Consider the following 21,541-nt stretch of genomic DNA (forward strand, 5'->3'; position numbering starts at 1 on the left):
AGTTAGTTAATTCATTGAATTACAATGGTGATTTTAGTAAATAACGACTTTTTCTCGTGTCACACAATTTAATTATTAAAATCCAAACATTATATTCACCTAGTTAGTTAATTCATTGAATTGCAATGGTGATTTTAGTAAATAACGACTCCAACCTGCAGTGGAGCCAGGAAGTCAAGTAAGGGGATTAAAAAAAAAATCTTACGCCAACGAAATTCAACAACTTATATATATGCAAAATAAATTATTTTTCTCCTATCTACATAGTATAATTTTTTAACGAATGAGGTTCAATTGACCCCCCTTGCCCTTGCCAACTTGCGAGAGAAAGATCAGAGGTAGCTTGTAGCCAGGTGGATCAAAGTAGATAACTGTACTACATCTATTACGCGCGACTAGGACTGTTAAATGTCATACCTTTTATTTTCGAACTAAAAAAGACTATGTTCCATACTTATATTTGTTGAGAAAAATTGCTGCAAGATAAAGCAAAGACAAAGGGAAGCAATTTGTAATCATGATGAGGTTGAATGGAAAATGAATGCTAAAAGAATTCTGAAGTTATTGTGAGATATAATAGTGGTCCGTAAGCTGAAAACACAAGGTCCCGTAGCTCAGTTGGTTAGAGCGTTGGTCTTATGAGCCGAAGGTCGCGGGTTCGAGCCCCGCCGGGACCAAACCATCTTATGTGATCATTTTTGTTCTCCCTCTTATTCGTGTTTTGTCACCTCTACTTGTTGGGTTTTATCACTCTTATTCGTGTTTTGTCACCTCCACTTATTCGGTTTAAAATACAATTTTTTGAGGAGTTCAGGTGGCTAGATGATAACTCGTCAAGTATAGGGACCGGGATGACAAAAGCAAACAAGTAGAGGTGTCAATTAGGCCATTCAGCCATTTTGATGCTAATCACAAGAATCCTCAATTAAAAACGAATCAAAAAGATTCCTTGTTCCTTCTCCACTGGTTTGCAACACTACATTATGTTCTGATGAATATTCACTCACTTTTAAAAAAATCAAGGCAGTGAGTGGCATGGTTAGGTAAATATATTCTCTAGTCGTTCTTTTAGTAATCTCACAGTAGTCGGTAGGATGGCAACTTGTCTCTGTCTAGAATAATTTTCGTATCTAGTTATTGTGGTTAAGTTAGGTTCAAGATTCATTTATCTATCATGTTATCGGAGAGACTCATCTAAAAAAAAAAATCCACTCAATGTTGGCCCCCATAGTATGTTGTCCACACTCCAGTTGTCAGGCCTGGGCATGCGGAGATGTTAGTAAACCCACATCTCTCAGTGAGATGGCAATTAGTTCTTTATATGAATTGAGCAATCCACACGTCTTGGGCTCTTGGCTAACACAAAATTCATTTTCCTATCAAGTTCATCAGATGCTTATATCCTAGTATTATGCTTACACGAAGAATTAATTTGTAAAGGGTTCCTATTAGCTCCATTTATTGAATTTTCCCCCAATAACTTCTTTACTTCTTTGACGAGTGGAAATTAGCGTCCAAGAAATTACTTTGTTTATTCAACACGATAATTTGGTTTACGATAATATTTGGGCTAAAGAGGGCCTAGGGACGTAAATTCAAACAGTTACAGGTTAATCTCTTCAACATGCTCGCTTTCATACAATAATTAACACTCTTATTGACAGAGAGAAAAAATGATGTGAATTCAAAGCTCTTTGACAAATGCAATTGGCTGGCAGGTTATCAAAATATGAAGCAAAGGAAAATTTCTCTAGCTGTAAAGAATTGAATGAACCACCAAAGGATGGTAGGGGAATGGATAGGATTCCTCCACCCTAACAAGAGTCTCGGGTACAAATCCTCAGAACGATAAAATTCAAGGAGGGTGTCCTTTTAATGGACCTTACGCAGTGCAAATCCACATTAGTCGGAGTATCCAAGCTGGTGCTGGACACCGAGTGAAAAAACTGTTATTAATCTAAGAGAGAGAGGGCAATCGTTTATGGGTAAATACTTGCACGCACCGGGTATTTACACCTAACAAGACAATTAACCTTAAGAATCAACAAATTTAAGTGAAAATGCATATCATTTGACTTCGTTTGTGTCTTCTCTCATCAGGCAAGACACTAAAAAGCATTCATGTTAATTTTTCCATGATTTACTTTGGACAGTAAGTAATTAAACCAGTCCACAAATAATGTAGTGAAGAGTCAACAAGGGTAGATTTTGGAAATTCCCTAGATGATTTTTTGGATCCCTACTAATACTGTTCTATGTTGACATTTCAATATTAAAAGGAGAACAAAAAAGTTGCTAATGATAACATAGTTGATGGAAACTTTGCAGTATCACAAGATATTATTTTTATCTTCCTTTAATCTTTAATGGAATAGCAGTCACCCCACATGGGTCAATTAACAACACACTGAACACAAAACTTCAATAAAGAAACAAAATACAGCAAGCTCCAACTCATGATATACCATAAAAGCATTAGTTCATCTGTCATTCAGTAGGCCATCCTAATTATAAATGTCATTGAGGCATAGCCACCACAAATAAACTCTGTATTTAAATACTAATCCCTCATATTATAAAAGAGAATTTCCGACAGCACTAGACAACTGTTAAATGTAAAAGATGTCTAATAGTGTTCAAGATTTTATGCATATGTATAAATGTAATGTTTGACCTATATATGCAGTATACTTTTCCAACACTTGGGCATATTTTGCTCCATTTATCCTCCTGTTTGATGGTACTAATCAACCAGAAAGAAGTGACAATAACTACTATAAGCAATTGTCAATATCTTGATGTGTATAACTAAAATTGTCCCAAGAGGGTAAACAATGAGCACCAAATAAGATAAAGAGAAAACAAGGGAGAACATCCCACTAGACAGTCTTTTATTAGGTGTACTGAGATTTGCAGGGCAGGGGACCATGAATTCATTGCCAAGTGCCATACTTTGTTGTATCTGTGTCTGTTCAGTAGTTCTTTCCATTATTCAGCTTCTGCTTCATCCTTAATAGCAATTTGATTGGTTCTCTTCACTTTCTCATTTTTATGAAGCCTAGCTAGCCCCACTTAGTTCTACCTTCCTACATTATCTAGCATCATCTTTTTCTTTACTTGTTGGGGCTGTACTTTGACAAGTTTATATTCCTAGCAACTTCTCCTTTGTGTGCTAAACTGCCCTTGTGACTTAGGTTTTATGGGGCTATGACTATTGACTCTAATCAAACCTTTGTTACCATAAACATGAATCACCTTTTGACATACTAATGGACTGATAAATATAATGTCCGGATCAGATTGCGCGCATCTCGACTAATTCAACGGAATACTTGTTATCTCCAACCAGCATAGGTATTTGGTAACTCTATCCACCAAGGCTTGTATAGATGGGATGAAATCTCCTAAGGTTTTTGCCTTCGTTGGACTTGAACCGGAGACCTCTTGTTCTAAACGGACTTCATTGACTACTACGCCACACCCTTAGGTGTTGGACAACAAAGAATTCTCATTTCCTTTTCATTCAAACAAGAGTGTAACCAATAAAATGCAATCCTATCTAAGAAATTCTTGCCATATTTTCATCCTAGCCTTATATGGCTTAACTAATAAAAAGAATAAGAGTCTCCTACCACTAACTAGATAAAAGGAGTTAAAACATAAATAAAGAAAATTAGCTAGGACTAGAATGGCTGCCAAACTCTTCAATGTTAGGAAATTAGGTAGGTGAAGCTTTCAAGACTTTACATTTTTCCTAAAAGGTTGGTTATGCATCTCATGATCTATACCATAAAGGCTAAAATAGCCAATATAGGTAACAAAAGTCACTAAGAAGTAGTTTAAGGCTGAAGCTAGCATTCGGATTAGCTCACTCAAACCCACCCTAATCACTCCTGCTGTTAATAGAAAATGACTTCCCTTTTTAACGCTCCCAAAAATCCTAGCAGTGATAGGGATGTTAAAAAGGCCATGTATTTTCTTTCAATTCCTTTTGAGGGCTTGAGGAAGTTGTTGAAACATGAACTGTTTTATCAGGAAGTAGTAAAGCAACTATCAAACCAAAGAAAGATCTCTCTGTCACCTACATGAAAAATTGACCCTTTTATCTAAACAGCTGAAAACAATTCACACTTCTTCAATCCATTCACATTTTTAAAATTGGAAAGACAACAATCAGGCAAGCAAGGAATTAAAGAAACCTCCATCAAATAGTTCCAGAAGTGGCATTCAAGACATTAAAATATTTAACAGAACATTACCAATTCTAGCTTGAAAGTCTCCAATTCATGAAATAAAAGCAAATAGCAGCAAAGTGACAAGTCTTGCAAAACACATAACACTCCTAAAGTAGCATTTGAGCTAGAAAAAGCTCAATTACACAAGAACAAAAAGCACGAACATCGAATAACTAATAATATTGGACCGAATCGAAGAACCTGAAACAATGATCAGGATTCTTTTCAACACGGTGCACGCCATTGAAGCAGACTCGATAATGAACTCTCTCATTCTCCGCTCTCTCACAGCATTACTTCTGTAGTTTCCAGTTTCATTCAAGTAGAGCATATCCCTGCAGATTGAACTCAAATGCAACAATGAGCAACATTTCAAGAACATCAAAGTTAAAGAGTTAACCAACTGTTAAAGTGATTACCTGTATTGGGAAAGAGAGTCTTTGGAGCTAATTCAATGGCGAGAATCAGAGGAAGCATCGGATGGCTTATCGGAAATGCCATCGTGCTGCTCCTCTTCTTCACCTTGGATTCGAGCAGGAATACGAAACCCAGGGAATCCACCTCCTACTTCAGTAGAGGCAAATCCATAGCCAGGAATTGTTGATGGATGATGATACATTGGCAATACAGCTTGATGCTGATGATGATGATGATGACGACTTGGATCAACTTGTTGGTCCATCCATGCTCGAATCGAAGGTGTGTTACTGGACTGAAGGGGTCCCCTCTGTGAAGAAGAAGAAAAAAACTGATTTTGCCCGCCGAATAACTGATGCAACAGCGCTGGGGCCGGTGGTGAATTGAACAAATAGGGTCCACCAGACCCTGTTACTGGTTGTTGTTGATGTATAGACCAGGTTGAACCATCAAACCCTAATGGAGTACTACCTGTAAAATGGGCTTGTTCTTGTTCCCTATTTTGTTGGTGAAGCAAAACAGGATCTTGAAATTGTAAAGAAAGCCTCAAATCTTGATTTTGGCTATTGGTTCTTGACAACAAATTGGGTTCTTGAAAGTTATGGAACTGAATACCTGAAGAGTTGGGTGCAGTTGAAGAATTACCCATTGGGAAAAAAGACTTAATGGTATCAGCAATAGCATCAGATTCCAAAGATGGTGGCAAAAAGCTTGCATTTTTAATTGAAGAAGAAGGACCAGCAACATTATTATTATTATTATTATCAAACAAACTAGCAAACTTGTGGTTATCTTCTTGTTGCTTTTGAGTTTGTTCTTGTTCAAGATTAGAAGTACCAACAGTGGGTTTCCAAGCAGGCAGTTCAGCTAATTCATCAATGGCAGGTTTAGCTTTTTCAATAAGCCAATCAACAGCTTTACTTGGCCTGTCATAGCCAAGGCGGTCTTGAACATCATAAAAATCAATAGCAGTATGAGCTGAGAGTCTAACACGACGATCCCTTGGTCCTTTTGCTGTGCAAACCTTGCTGTGCCTGTCTTTGCGCCCTGTTGACCGTACAATGTGTCCACCTTGTACTTCTACTATCTCTCCTACAGTGTTTCTTAGGCCCATTTTTTCTCTGTTTGCATGTTGTTGGATGTTTTGCCCCAGTGAAGATAAAGAAGGGAAATATGAACGTTTTTTTGGTGGTTGTGGTTGTGGTTGTGGGGGTGGAAGAAATTGTTGGGGTGTTTGTTGTGAATAGAGCAACTGATGGTGATGAAGAAATGTTTGTTGTTCTTGGTTTTCCTGTTCTTCTTGTTTGCTCTCTTGTTCTTGTCCTACATGTTGTCTCAAAGATGAATCTTGATTTTGGTTTTGGTTGGGATGATGATAATGGTGGTGTTGCTGATTCCTTTGAGGATCCAGACTCAGACCCTTGTTGTGCTTTTCTTGTTCCAGCTTTTAATTGATTGCAGTACTTCAATTTACTACTGCTGCTTCTTTGTTTCCTCTTTTGTGTTCTTGATGTTCTGTGAAATCTGATATTGCTGAAAGGCTCTGCCATCCAACTTTCCAAATTCCATTACTTCATCAAGAATCATCACAAGGACCTATATATGCCATCACTAGTACTTTAGCCTAACCCATCTTTCTTTCTCTTTTTTCTCACAGCTTTTTATGTTTTACTGCAACTCTCTTAAGGCCAGAACTGCACAACAAAAAAGAGTAGTGCCTTTGCTGAGGGGGAATAAGGGGAAGTTGCAGTGTAATTAAGAGGAGCAAAAGGATACCTTGTTTGGGCTATTAGAGTCACTGCTGCTGTGGGTAGCAGTGTTTTGTCAGTTAGAAGATTAAAGGTGTCTTCGTAACCTCATCATCACTGCCATCTCTTTCTCTCTCTCTCTCTGTACTGTACTGTGCAGCTAGCTGCTGCTGCTGCTACCCTTGGGGTATTTTTTTCACTTTTGTACTGCCCAAAAAGCACATACTATCACTAATCCAAATACTCTTTTAAACTTTTGCCCTTCGGCCAGAACCAACTTGGTTCAATTTTAACCCCCATAAATTACTTTCATTTCTCCTAAGTTCTTTGGTGTCCACTTGTTTAGCTTATGTGATATTCGAATTTTACTAGTTTTACTAATTCAAATTTATGTCGAGTAAGTTTATTATGGAGTAATTATAAGCATTCATTTCGAATTGAAAAAAATTTCACTGATTGTCAGTCTGCCGTAACCCTATTCTTGTATCTGACAATATGAGCAAGCTTACACAGACTGGGACTGCGATGAAGATATGTAATAAGATAAATTGAGCAAATAAATATTTATATAGCCGACCTCAACTTATTTCGGACTGAGGAGTAATTATTACTGTTTCAGATTGAGGAGTAATTTTTATGGAGTAAAATGTGGGATTACTTGTTGTTGGAGTAAAATGACCCTTGCCAAGAAATTCTCTTTTCTCCGGACTCAAAGCTTTATTAAGGTAAATAAATATCAACTACCCACCACATAGGAAATTACAAATTACATTTAATGATTTTGAAAATGAGTGGTCTTGAGCTTTTGACGCCACTATTCCATAAGCAAATCTTCAAACTAAAAAATCAAAACTTATTAAACTTGAAAATTTACCCATTAAGCAAGTGAAGTCAAAAATTCAGAATCAGTCACCTCCAAAGTCATTCTTGTAAATCTCCCATCTTGACTGTGTTTGATGTCCCACTTGTTAATGTTGACCAAAGGCTTTTCTTTCGAAATTCTTAGGTGCCGTTTGGTCATAAATATAAAAAAATATTTCATCTTTTTTTGGAATTTTGGAGTTAGAGTTATGTTTGGCCATAATTTTTAAAATTGTAGTTTTTTGTGAAATGTAATTATAAAAAAGTGAAAAAAGTGATTTTTTAAAAAAAATAAGTTTGTTGAGTTTTTGATATTCCGGAATACAACTTTAAGTTGTATTCGAAATTTTCATGGCCAAATGCTAATTTCAGAAAAAAGTAAAAAAAAAAATAAAAAAAAAAGTAAATAATTTTTATGGTAAAACGGCACCTTAGTTAACATGTTACAAACACTTGGTTACTTATCTCAAATTGACCCTTCCACTTGTTATTGTTGTCCAAAGGCTTTTTCTTGTTATAATAACTTCTTAGTTACAGGTAACAACCATTTGGTTACTCAGCTCAAATTGACTCTTTAAATTTCTTTTCTTTCACTGAAAGTGACACCTTTACAGCTTTTTTCTGTTTTCTCTAGATCACACCTTTTTTTCTCTCCTCTCTCTCTCTCTCTTTATTGCTCAACTTAAAAGAAACAAACTGTTATAAAACTATATAATTGGAAATAAATAAGAGAAGCAAACTAATAACTTTGTAGAAAGGAAGGAGAGATTGTATTTCACTTCTTGTTGATATCTCTTACAAATTGAGAACTTAACCATCTATTTATAGAGATGGTAAATCTCTTGATGAAGTCATCAATGACAACACCAAGAGTTAAAATCAAACTTGTGTTGCTTCATTTCTTCATTTCATACATGCCACCAAATGTACATGTACCTTGCTTCATTTTCTTCATTTCATACATGCCACCAAATGTACATGTACCTATTCTTTTTAGGACATGTGGAAAATCTAGACTCTATGGACATTCATATATATATTTTATAACACTCCCTCTTGGATGTCCATTGATAGATAATATGCCTCGTTAAAACCTTACTAGAAAAAAACCCAGTGGGAAAAATTCTAGTGAAGGAAAAAGAGTACATATTTCTAATAATATACATTTTGGTTGCCTCATTAAAAACCTTACAAGAAAAACTCAGTGGGACAAAACCTTGTATGGAAAAAAGAGTACAACATGTATTAACTCCCCTTGATGAGAACTTCAGTCCAAATATTTGAGTCTTCACATTCCAATCTTGTGCACCATCTTCTCGAAAGTTGCGGTTGGTAGAGACTTGGTGAACAAATTAACCATATTATCACTTGAACGAATCTGTTGCACGTTGATATCACCATTCTTTTGGACCTCGTGTGTGAAGAACAACTTTGGTGAAATGTGTTTTGTCCTATCTCATTTTATGAACCCTCCTTTCAATTGGACAATACATGCTGCATCATCTTCATATAAGATTGTGGGTATTTTATCACATTTCAAACCACACTTTTCTCGAATGAGATGTATCATTGACCTCAGCCACACAACTTCACGGCTCGCTTCATGAATAACTATTATCTCAGCATGATTTCATGAGGTAGTCACAATAGACTGCTTTGTAGATCGCCAAGATATGGCAGCGCCTCCACAGATGAATACATAGCCTGTTTGAGATCTAGCATTGTGTGGGTTAGATAAATACCCTGCATCGGCATAACCAACAAGATCGGGACTGCAGTTAAAATAAGCCCAAATCGATAGTCCCCTTTAGATACCTCAATATGTGTTTAATTTCGTTCCAGTGTCTCCTTGTAGGAGCACAACTATGTCTCGCTAACACATTAACTGAAAATGCTATGTCAGGCCTTGTGGTATTGGCAAGATACATTAGTGCACCAATTGCACTAAGATATGGTACTTCTGGACCAAGAATTTCCTCATTCTTTTCGGAACGGATCTTTATTCGCACCAAGTGATTGAACAACTATCGGAGTACTTAATGGATGTGCTTTATCCATATAAAATCGTTTCAACACTTTCTCTGTATAGGCAGATTGATGGACAAAAATGTCATTTGTCAAATGTTCAATTTGCAAACCAAGGCATAATTTTGTCTTTCCAAGATCTTTCATCTCAAATTCCTTCTTTAAATAATCAATTGCCTTTTTGAGCTCTGCAGAAGTTCCAATAAGGTTTATGTCGTCAACATATACAACAAGTACAACAAACTCCGATATTACTTTATTTATAAAAACACATGGGCAAATTGCTTCATTTGTATAGCCTTCCTTTAATAAATATTCACTAAAGCGGTTATACCACATGCGCCCGGATTGCTTCAAACCATTAATAGATGACGTGCCTCGTTAAAACCTTATTAGGAAAAAACCCCGTGGGAAAAAGTCCTAATGAAGGAAAAAGAGTACACATATCTAGTAATACGCTTTGAGAGCTGCCTCATTAAAAACCTTGTCAGGAAAACCCAAATGCGACAAAACCTTGGTCAAGGGAAAAATAGTACAGTGCGTATTTGCTCCCCCTGATTAAAGCATCACATAATTCTTGACAATGATGTGACAAATCTTGTATACCAACTTATCATATCTTGAGATTGACAGAGCTTTTATCAGAGCTGTCAAATGATCATTTGACGAACTGGTTGATGATCTGCATCTTCCTTTCTCAGATAGAATTGCATCATCGCCGTATAATATTGTTGCAATCAGGACAAGTACATCATGACTTGCTTCATAATCTGTTGTTGTCTTTCTATGATTTAACTGTCATGACAATAATCCTTTATGGAAATAGATAACACAACTGGATTGAATTCTTATGTCGATAAGATAAATGCCCTGTATGTCTAAAACACTTGACAGTATTGGTTAGGACAAATACATTCATGTTAGGGCTTTCATTTGCAATATGCAGTTGATCTATTTCAATAACTCCATGTTGGAGTAAATTATATCATGCCTGTAGTTATAGCAAGATATATAAATGCATCAACTGCACAAATATATGGTACTTCAAGACCATTTCAATTTTCTCATTTCAGCAGATATAATCAAGTGCTTTTGGAAACTCTTCAAGAGCTCCAATAATATTCAAGTTATCAACTTGCATAATAATATGAAAGGTTATGATTATCATATAGAGACAAGGGTAAACATGATCTTATTGGTACCCTTCGTCAATAAATATTCATTAAGGCGATTTCAGTACATCAGCCTTGATTCATTTAATCAATTTAAGGATTTATAAACAAGTTTCCCACGAATTTGTATATGCTTCAGGCATTTTAAACCCTTCAGAAATTTTCATATAAATTTTGTCAAGTAAGCCATATAGGCTGTGACAACTTCCATCATTATAAATAATGTGACATTTTCTGATGTTTGGACTGCTGGCCCAATAAACATTACGTTTACCAAAATGCATCATTTTACTTGGTAATTATCTCTACATCAACATGCTTTAAGATACGTAGAAATCAAATCCTCACAACCTTATACAATATTGCGCGCTATATTATATCAAAATATTGTCGACAAGATATCATGTTGTATCGGTTCGCAATTCGACATAACTTACTGAGATCTCATCACTTCATTATTTTCAGGTACCTGAACCTCGCATAAGGTTTCATGAAGTGTTATGTAGTCAGCTCTTCAAGAGCACTTTGCCTTCTTATTATGATCATTTGCTCCTCCCTTTTTCTTTTCAAGGATTATTATATTTGGAACCGATTGGTCTACCATGCTCTATGCATGTTGTAGACTCTGTCCTTCAGGGACATTAGGAGCATTTTGCAGATGAAATATGAAATAGTTGGGTCAGCAAATGCTTCCAGCATTTGCCTTGAATTATCTGAGGATCATACTGATGATAATTCATAACATATTTCTTAGCTGCTTATTCTCTCCCCCCTTATTTTAGTGACATATGTCCCCATTTTCTTTGGGAAAATCCATCTGTGTGAATCATGGTATATCCATTAATCATGTACCGCACTTCAAATGCTAAAAGATGGAAATATCTAGTTCCTGACCCTGAACCAAATATGAGGGGAGAATTTATCAAAATTTATTGATTTGAAGCACACAAGTGCTGTTGTATGCAATATATCATATCTTAGACCAACATCTGAAACTCTGTTCTCATAAGCAATGGTTTGGCTGTATTATGGAGGCATCTAATGCCAAACCAACTTAGATATAAACCAGCATTATCAAGATGATTGTCTTGATTACATATTCTGAAAATTGTGCTTCCAACTCAATCATTTTGAGCAAGCAACTTCATAAATGTCAAACTGCCAGTTGACAATAAACATACATGTGACCGTCTCATAGATGCATCTATCACATTACAGGTGAAGGGGCCCACATTCACCTTTTATATTTTTCAGAATTTTGGGAATTCATTCCCAACATTAGCTGGTGTAATCAATTTATCATGAGAACAAGCAACACAAACAAATTCTTGAAGAATCTTCTAGTTCTTCAATATGTTTTTAATACTCAATTAGCACATCAGATTTAAATCAGGATGATCAAAATGGTCTTGTCAACTGATAAAATTATCTGTACCCGTGAACTTCAAGTTTACCATGACGAGTGCTATTTCTTTTGATAAACTTCTGGTTTACTATTGCATGAAATTGTATATCAATAAACTTCTGGTTTATCGTGGTATGTGATCTCATCATGCTCGGGTAACATTGCACTTGTGTATTTCTTACCTATAGTAACTTGAAGATATTTAATATTCCGATCAATTGTAGTTTCAATATGATAACCATTTTTATTGTTAGTAAACTTCAGGTCTACTACAGTGTTCCGATCGTACCAATTATGATCTACGATGAATGGTATTATCATATATAACATCTTCAAGAGACTTCAATTTATTTATCATAATCAGATATTATTTGGACATTGCTAGTGTCATGATACTTGTAAATAAATAATTATCTCTTCTGGAGATGGATCATGATATTTTCACAATCAAATGCACGTTTATATTTATAGGCTTTACTACATATTATCACATTCACTTCAGGGAATGGATCTATATTTATAGCTTATATCAAAAGTTCTCATTCTTCAAAAATGGAACACAATCATCTGAACGTGCAGGCCTTAAGCATATCAAATTGTGATAGCTTAAAATTTCTTTTAAGATATTGCTACTTCAGGAGAAAATCGAGATATGCATATAATGTAGAGATTTTTCTCTAACATATTTTCAATATAAATCACAATATGGAGGCCTATATATGAATCATCACTTCCAGTGATCATAATCCATAAATATAAATAAATTTAGTGATACTTTAGACTTGTGAAGTATGAATGTCACTTCTGGGATCATTCTAAAAACAAGTACCAAATTAATCACGATATACGCATATATAAACATAGCACGTAACATTAGAAGTGAATTAAAAATATTAAACCAACAATAATAAGCAAAAAGGCTCAAATCACTTTACCTGTGATGGAAACTGTTTTTATTATAAGATACAAGTATAACTTACTAGATATCCAAACCTCATGAAGAATTGCAAACAATGCTTGATTACATACACCGTCGTGAATCGTTTCCCGGATGATTTATAATTGCAACCCCTTAAATAACAAAAACTTCGATATAGGCTAAACTCAAATAAAATATTAGAGACTCGTGCTGATAACGTGTTATAAAACTATATAATTGGAAATAAACAAGAGAAGCAAACTAATAACTTTGTAGAAAGGAAGGAGAGATTGTATTTCACTTCTTGTTGATATCTCTTACAAATTGAGAACTTAACCATCTATTTATAGAGATGGTAAATCTCTTGATGAAGTCATCAATGACAACACCAAGAGTTAAAATCAAACTTGTGTTGCTTCATTTCTTCATTTCATACATGCCACCAAATGTACATGTACCTTGCTTCATTTTCTTCATTTCATACATGCCACCAAATGTACATGTACCTATTCTTTTTAGGACATGTGGAAAATCTAGACTCTATGGACATTCATATATATATATATTTTATAACACAAACCCATTTTTCTCTCAAATTGTCCTCTCTTAATCCATTTTTCCCCTCTTCTGCCAGTCTTTTTTATCTGCTTATTTACACTGCATGTCCTTCTGTCTAGTTGCCCTCCACCACTTACCAATAAATTAGGGATGAGCGTTCGATTTTTCAATTCGGTTTTATCAAATTTTGATTCGGCTATTTGATTTCGATTTTTTAAAGGTGGACACCAAATACCGAACCAAGCTAGTTCGGTTCTTTCGCTTTCAGTGTTTTGAAGTTCAGTTCGGTTTGATTTCGGTTTTTTCAATTCGATTTTTTTGATATGGTATTAGAAGCGATTCCATTTACACTAATTCATATTCTCAAAAGTAATAAAACATAAAACTAATAAATTGAAATCAAAATCAAACAAACAGGATACACAAGAACAGAAAACCATAACCATGATAAAGGATTACTAGGTGTTATATACATACAGTAAGAATAACTAAGAAAACACATAAATGACATACATTAATCCTAAAGACCCATCTTAATCACCTTTCTTTGTTAAGGATATTTGATTTTCTCAACTGAAGTGAAAAATTAGGGATACAAACCCAAAAGAGGGCTTATTACAATTGGGGTTTTTTGGGCTTAAACTTAATGGGCTTGGACTATTTTAAATTTTTTGGATAATGTATTAAATTTTAGTGTGTGTTCGGTTCGGTTTTATCAAACTTCAGTTTGACTATTTCGGTTTTGATTTTTTTAAGGTGGACACCGAATACCGAACCCAATTAGTTCGGTTTGGTTCGGTTCTTTCGGTTTCGATTTTTTAAAGTTCGGTTGGGTTCGGTCCAATTTTTTGATTTTCGGTATTTATGCCCAACCCTACAATAAATCACTTATCCGTTCCTTATGTGCCTTCAACAATCACTCATGGTTCGTGGACGACCTAAGCAGGGGTTTGAATATAAATTGAGTGATATTTAGAAAAAATAATATTTAAATTTAAGCTGAAAAGATGTATTTGAAAGTTGAAGTTATATTTGGATGCATTTCACTTAAACAAATGTTAAAATTTTGAGAAAGAAATAACTACTTGAAAAACAAGTTCAGGCCAATTTTCTAAACCAACTATTTAAAGAGTAGTCGTAGTATTACTCTTGTAGTCATTGTATTGCTTTTTTGGTTTCTTGCCCTTCAATTTCTGCTATTATTTGTTGTTTTTTGTTCTTTAACTATCGATACTTTGTGGCCATGATTTATTCATTTTCATTATATCCTCTTTCATACAGCTTTGAATTGTTTGTCCTTATGCCAAGGATTTACTGAAAACAACCTCTCTACCTCCCAAAGTAAGGGTAAAGTTTGCGTACACTCTGTCCTCATAACTTACTTTGTGGGATTTCACTGGATATGTTGGGGTGGACATGGTATGATATATACCGATTATCATAGCGAAACCGAATTTTTTTTATACCGTGGTTTTGGTATTATGGGAGTTGGTACGGTATTTGGTGTGCATTTTTAACAAGTTCGGTATTCGGAATGGTATTTGATATTTATAAATAATATACCGAAATACCAAATACTGTACCAAAGTGTATAGTTACATATACAAGTCATATATATATTAGTTTTTTAATACTAACAAATATATAAACAACTATTAGTACAAAATTAATTGTTTAAAAGTTGGAATTTTGATTAATCTATGTTAATTGAAATGCCCTTTTGTGTAATTGATTTACAAAGGGGATTAATTGTGCTTCTTTTGAATATATTTACATGTGTAAGTTGTTGGTACAATGTAATTGAGACGTTTCTTGAATAGCTGAAGTCGTAATTATCTATTATATAAGTATATGTATGTCGAAGTCGAACAAACTATGGTTACCGATTTACCGTACCGAAAAATGCCGAAACCAAACTTAAAAATATCGAACCTGGTAATGGTATAGTATTTTTAAAAACTGAAAATGAAAATTACTGTACCGAACTTTTCAAGACCGTACAATGCCCACCCCTAAGATATGTTGTTGTTGTGACTATTCAAAGAGTGAAAAAATTGCTAATATACAACTAAATAGGTTTATGTCTAAACGGGCTGGCCCTAAGTGTGTGGAAAATGATTCAATCAAATTCCTTTCGTTTAAAAATGGGAAACTACCTGGTGTGGCAAACACTAGTAGGTAATTATATTTAGTAGCTACATTTTACTTTAATTACATCTCATCGCTAAATTTTGTATATCACTTACACAATGTAACTATTCTCCTCTTATTTCATTGTATCCGTGTTTTTCCCTCACCCCCCCCCCCCCCCCTCTCTCTCCTCTTTCACTCTCTCTTTTTCGTCGGAACCATCGCCGTTCATCTTCTCCGGCGAAATCCGATGCTTTCTCTTCACCTTCCTAGCAGCGACGCCGGAGCTCCGCTGTTATCACCGCCGATGCATCCCCTCAGATCTGGTTGCTAGCAACGATGTCACTCAGATCTGGTTGCTAGCAACGACGTCATGCCTCCCGTCACCGCCGTAGCTCCGTCGTGACCACGGCCTCCGCATCTTCCAGATCTGGTTGGTGTTGTTGTGGTTCGCCGGAGAAGTAAGCTCCGGCGATGGCTACTGTTGTTGCTGTTGGTTGTGGTTCTCTCTCTCTCTGTTGTTGCCTATTGTTGTTGTTATTGTGAAATTTTCGGCCGATCTAGCCGGAAATCATTGGCAGATCTTGCTGGAGCTAGTGGCTGGTGTTGTTGTATACACGAATATGGCGATTGAATTCACTTTTTTGAGTTTTTTTTTTTGTTAAATGTTTAGATTGTGCTCATTTTTTTATAGTGTATTTATTAATTTTTGTATATCTATGTTTTTATGTATTCAGTTTTTACTCGTTGTATTCATCAATATAACGAGCTCGTTTATGAATACAAATAGTTATTTCATGAATACAGTGAAAAAGTAGCTACAAATGAATACAGTTGATTTGAATGTATTTGATTTGAATACAACTTTATTACCAAAAAAAAAAAAAAAAGATTTGAATATAACTTAGTTGAATACATCTGACTTGAATACATCGAAATTTGACTTGAATACAGCGAAATCTGAACTTGAATACAGTGAAATTTGACTCAGCCAAATTGTGAATACAATTCGAATTTTGAATTCAATTTACTGTAACGCGTATCTACTATAGCTACGAAATGTAATTAGCTAAAGTGTAGCAATGCCAATTTTTTAACCCTCAAAATGTAATCATTTTTATAAGTTTCCCTTTAAAAATTATACCACACGAATAAAATAATTATTTTAGTATTATACGTGTGAAATGTTAAATTCCCTTAATAGTTGTGCATAAACTAGTCACTATGCAAGTTTGCATTTTTTGAATCTCCTTACAGAATTTCGATAATTTCACTGCTCATATGTCCATGTCATGATACTATGTGCATGAATTTATAGAATATAAACCAAAAAGAAAAAAAATGTTGGACAGAAGAAATATACTAAAGTATATTCCTCCGTCCCATATTATTTATCCACTTTTTCTTTTACACGTTTTTAAAAAAATCATAAATAAAAGTATATTTGTACTATATTACTCTTATTTCTCTCAAATTAATTGCACTCTAATCAATATTGATTTACTTTAAAAAATAATTAATGTAAGGGCAAAGTAAGAAAAACTTAATTAATTCTATTTTGATTTTGCAAATGGACAAGTATTCTGGGATGGAGGGAGTATATTTTTTGAGAAACGAATATTTATAATAATGTAGATAACTAATATGGGACAAAGAAAGTATATTTTATGAGGAACGGATATATATAGTAATGTAGACAGCTAGGAGGGAGTATTTTTTGAGGAACGGATATTTATAGTAATGTAGACAGCTGATATAGGACGGAGGGAGTATATTTTTTGGGGAATAGGTTCATAGGAATTTACAATTAAGGATTAGAGAGGTGGTCTTAGAAAAAGAAAAGACAACAAAAGAAAGTAATAAGAATAGAATAAAGGGAAAAAGAGAGGCATAGATAGTGTCAAAATCTTGGTGAAGGTGAGGCATTACTGTTCCCTATAAATCCATGTCTGCCTAAATGCAGTCACAGTGCCCATAACACTTAACTCAAAACTCTGATTTGGGAGACAATTGCCTCCTCCAAATATCATCTTTTATTCATTTTCAGTACGTTATCGGATTAAATTTGTGATGTTTTTTTTACCAATTCCCAGTACAAAAAAGATTGTTTATATTTTATCGTACACTATATTTTGGACCAGTGCATCTTCGTATTGGATAGACAAACATTCCTACAACAATTCAACAATCCACCTTAAGAATTACTACAAGTAATATTTTATATTGATATTTGTCAAAGAACGGATGCATAAAAGATATGAAAAATGCGAAATTGAAAATAAAGTAAGTAAGGATAGAGATTTAGAAAAGACTCACGCAATATAATTAAAAGAACTCTTGCAAGAAACAGAATCCTATTACTTAGCAATTGAAAGAACCGAATCTATCGGAAGAACCCTCCAGGGGATTACTCTTAATATAATAAGTAATGAGTTTAATCACCAACAATGGATTCATCTTCACAATCCTCAAAAAAGAGTTCATACTTAATATATAAATCATCTAATGATAAATAAAATCTACACTTAACTATTTATAGTACTTAACTATTAAGGGTTATTACATAAATGGCCTTAACTGATTTGCCAGTCTAATCACATGAGCTCCACACTTCATTTCGGATCTATTAAAGCATTCCAAAACCTCGATAACTACTTGTATAAATTTCACGTTGTATGTTCTAGGCCGGAATACATCAATAACTCTTTGCTTGTTCTTCAATTTGTATATGTTGATCCAACAATTTAGACTTACTTAGTTACCAAAAAATTAGAATTAATTAACTTTGGTGTAAATTTCAAGCGCACGACATACCTTGTAGTCCCATAAGTGGGGTCAAGAGGGTAAGGTCTACGGAGAACTTACTCATATCTTTGTGGAGTAGAGAGACTGTTTCCGATAGACTCTCAGCTCGAAAGAATAAAAGGGCAGCCCGGCGCACTAAGCATTTACTATGCGCACGATCCAGGAAAGGGTCAGACCACAAGAGTCTATTGTATGCAGCTTTACTCGGTATTTCTGTAAGAGGTTATTCCATTATTCGAACCCTGACCTCCTGATCACATGTCAATCACAAATAAGTATGTAACAAGAAAGCCATAAGGAGGACTAGGAGGAGAGGTTTTGTTATTTTGAGGAATATTTGAGGCCTTAAAAATCAATATTTGCATGAAGAAACAAAGGGAAAGACCGTGTCACGCCGTAATGTCCCACCAAATTTGTGATTTACTTTTTGGGGAAGAGGGACGTGACGAAAATGGGCGCTACTTTCCGACAAGTCGTGTCAGAGGCACGATGTGCGGATCAAAGCCTAATCTAAATCTAACGTTATTGTTACCGCGGAAAAAATATGATTACGCCAAGTCAATGAATGTATATCATGTGTTTAAATATAATGTGTAATTATTATTTAATTAATGATCATATTAATTTCATTAAATTCATGATAAATTGTATTAATTTGATTTAAACAATCAGTGTAGATAAAAGTACGTTATATCCTGGGCACTAGTAAGTGGTAAATACTTATACGTATTCCGTGTTAGTGTTTTAGGTTAAGAATTAAGAATGTCTCGTTCCTCACCATCTTATGTCAGTAGAAGATATGAACTCGATGTTTTATCTCAAAACTAGTACTCGTACTATTTTTTGAAAGTCGGTAATCTTTTACGCCTCAATTTTTTTGGTTGAATTCTTAATGATTTTTTTTTTATTTCAACTAATTCCTTCAGTCAAAACCCCAACGCGTCGGTTACAAAATTAAAAATTCCTACTAGAAATGATTACCGAGAAAAATCAATTGAATTGTTACAAAAAATGGTACAATAACGAGAAAAAAAAAAGGACAAGGAATGATGCGACGACTAAGAGAAGGGAGACCACGGTTTTATATTTCCGCAGGTCATAGTTTTGCTAATGGAAAATTAAACCACCTGCTTTTAATTTCGTACCATGCCAGAATTTTGTCCTTTCGCTTAATATTGCACCCTTATCACATAGAATCTTCAAATAATTCCAAAAAATACATTCTTATTTTAATTTATTTTTTTATGCGATCCAAGTAGTTGTCCTGTATAACAAGTTGTGCCCAGCCACTCCTCACGCGTAGTGAAGAAACATGCTATATGACGAAATGATCACCTTAGGATCCAAATTTATACTTTTATTAATCCAGTCCAAATTTGTGATTCTTTAGTATATGTAAGATTTTGTACTTTTACATTGACCCTTTGTTACCACTTTGTAATTGTTTCTTTGTTTAAGATTTATCTTTTTAACCTAATTAAAAGAAAAAACCACCATAACGCATTATCACAGTGGACACAGATAGCATGTAAAATGAAGATACACTAATGCAGCTTACAAATAGTCAAAAACAAAACATATGGGATAAGAAATCTATAAAAGTTATAACTGGCTCATGCAATGAGTTTCGTCTTGTAAGTTCTTTATCAGTGGACCAGTTCATTGAGTTATATTACTATATTAATATTGAAAAAGACTAGTCATTGAGGTACTACTACAACAATAACGACAACATGCAAGAGGTTGAAGGACAAAATGGCAGGTATGTGCAATCATTAATGAACTTTTTGCCATTTGTTTTATTGAACAAATTAATTAGTAGTGCACATGCAAATGAGGAATCGGGATTCAAAACCAAAAATAAATAGATAAAAAAAAAAAACTTGGCTTATCACCAATATGACGAAAGCTGGTAATGTAAACTTTGACAAATGCCAGAGAGAGATTAGATAATTAGCAACTATGTAAAATAGCATATGGCAAATAAAAAAAGAAGAAACTTAACAATAACAAATCTCATGTATATGTATAAATTTCCCAAATATAAATGTTTTATCTGTTGATACCAATCTTTTTCAAATATAACTCCAACCCCTAAAATTCAAGTTTTTGATTAACCTCTATTTTGCAGATATGCAAAATAACTGAAGGCTTTAGGAAGTGTTGGTTCATTGTCATGTATTGTGGTACTGTGATATACGTATTTAAAAAGAAAACCCCATCACATATATAAATCAACTTTGGTAAAATTTAGTTCCACACTTTCCAGCATGTCACTCTTTTGCCTCATGAAGGGAATCTTTTTTTTTTTTTTTTGGTTTCTTTCTCGTGCATTTACGGTGCTCTCTCTCTCCTTTTTTTTTTTCGTGGCATTTCACCCGGTGTATTCGGTATCCTTATTGGAGCTCATTACATTTGTATTCGCACCGTGTGTTCACACATTAAGGGATAAAGTGTTTCCTGACAAAGGTGATTAATTTAGACTCGAACACGAAATCTCTAATTAAAGATGAAAAATTACTTAGGACTTCACCCACCACATTTCCCCCCCCCCCCCCCTTTTTTTTTTGGTGCATTTATTATGCCTCTCCCTACACAACCTGGACTCAACAACTTCCATTGTATTTCTTAATGTGTGACTGCATAAGTGACTCATTAACAAAGTGGCTGCTTGCCTTATTGAAGCAACTGATCAATTACTTTGGTGCTTTTAGTGAGTTGGAGTGGAAAAGCTAGCTAGCATGTGACTTACCCTTGATATTCACTCATTTAAATAGGAATATGACATTTATAGTGGTTGTTTTATTCAACAACTTTGAGATACCTCTACTTTCCGACAACTGTTGGACCGATCCAAGGCAAATGCAGTTACAAGAATGGGTATATACTCATTGTCTTCATTTTTTTTCTTCTATTCATGTAGTTATAATCTTCGATTCAATATCTATAAGTACAGTTAAACAGTTATTGTTATATTTTACGTATAGGGTATGAAGGAAAATATTTTTTCATGAAAATTGCTTGTCTAGAAAATAAGTTTTATATTAATTTATTTTATAAAATTTGTAAGTAAGCAGAAAATATTATCTCAAAACACTAATATATAATCTAGGGAAATATCGTAGGGGTATGGAGTGGCGGAGTGAGGGGTTAGGGTTTGGTGGTGGTGACAGGGGACCGGGGGGAGGGGGTGGGGGCCAGTGGCGGAGCCACATAGATGAACCCTCTCGGCCGAAAAAAATACTATTTTTACAAGGTTAAAATTA

At 34.6% G+C, this 21,541-nt stretch overlaps 1 protein-coding gene and 1 non-coding gene across 2 annotated transcripts; one reads left to right on the forward strand and one right to left on the reverse strand.

Annotated features, from left to right (window-relative positions):
- The first annotated feature begins 603 nt into the window (after positions 1-603).
- Positions 604-677, forward strand: TRNAI-UAU (transfer RNA isoleucine (anticodon UAU)). Its single transcript has one exon. It is a non-coding gene; the product is annotated as a tRNA-Ile (tRNA).
- Positions 678-4,189: 3,512 nt separating this feature from the next.
- Positions 4,190-6,713, reverse strand: LOC132619375 (transcription factor TCP4). The gene is made up of 4 exons (XM_060334302.1): positions 6,708-6,713; positions 6,554-6,607; positions 4,655-6,096; positions 4,190-4,570 (listed from the first exon to the last, which is right to left on the reverse strand). The coding sequence occupies exons 1-3, from the start codon at positions 6,711-6,713 to the stop codon at positions 4,687-4,689; spliced, it is 1,470 nt and encodes a 489-aa protein (XP_060190285.1). The 3' UTR covers positions 4,190-4,570; positions 4,655-4,686.
- Positions 6,714-21,541: the final 14,828 nt, after the last annotated feature.

This window comes from Lycium barbarum, chromosome 11 (assembly GCF_019175385.1).
Source record: "Lycium barbarum isolate Lr01 chromosome 11, ASM1917538v2, whole genome shotgun sequence".
Classification (NCBI taxonomy): domain Eukaryota; kingdom Viridiplantae; phylum Streptophyta; class Magnoliopsida; order Solanales; family Solanaceae; genus Lycium; species Lycium barbarum.

Bases quoted from the DNA above. Each gene is read 5' to 3' on its own strand.
- LOC132619375 (XM_060334302.1), bottom strand. The intron at 6,097-6,553 runs GTACAGTACAGA...ATCAATTAAAAG, and splicing joins CAGCAGCAGCTAGCTGCACA to CTGGAACAAGAAAAGCACAA.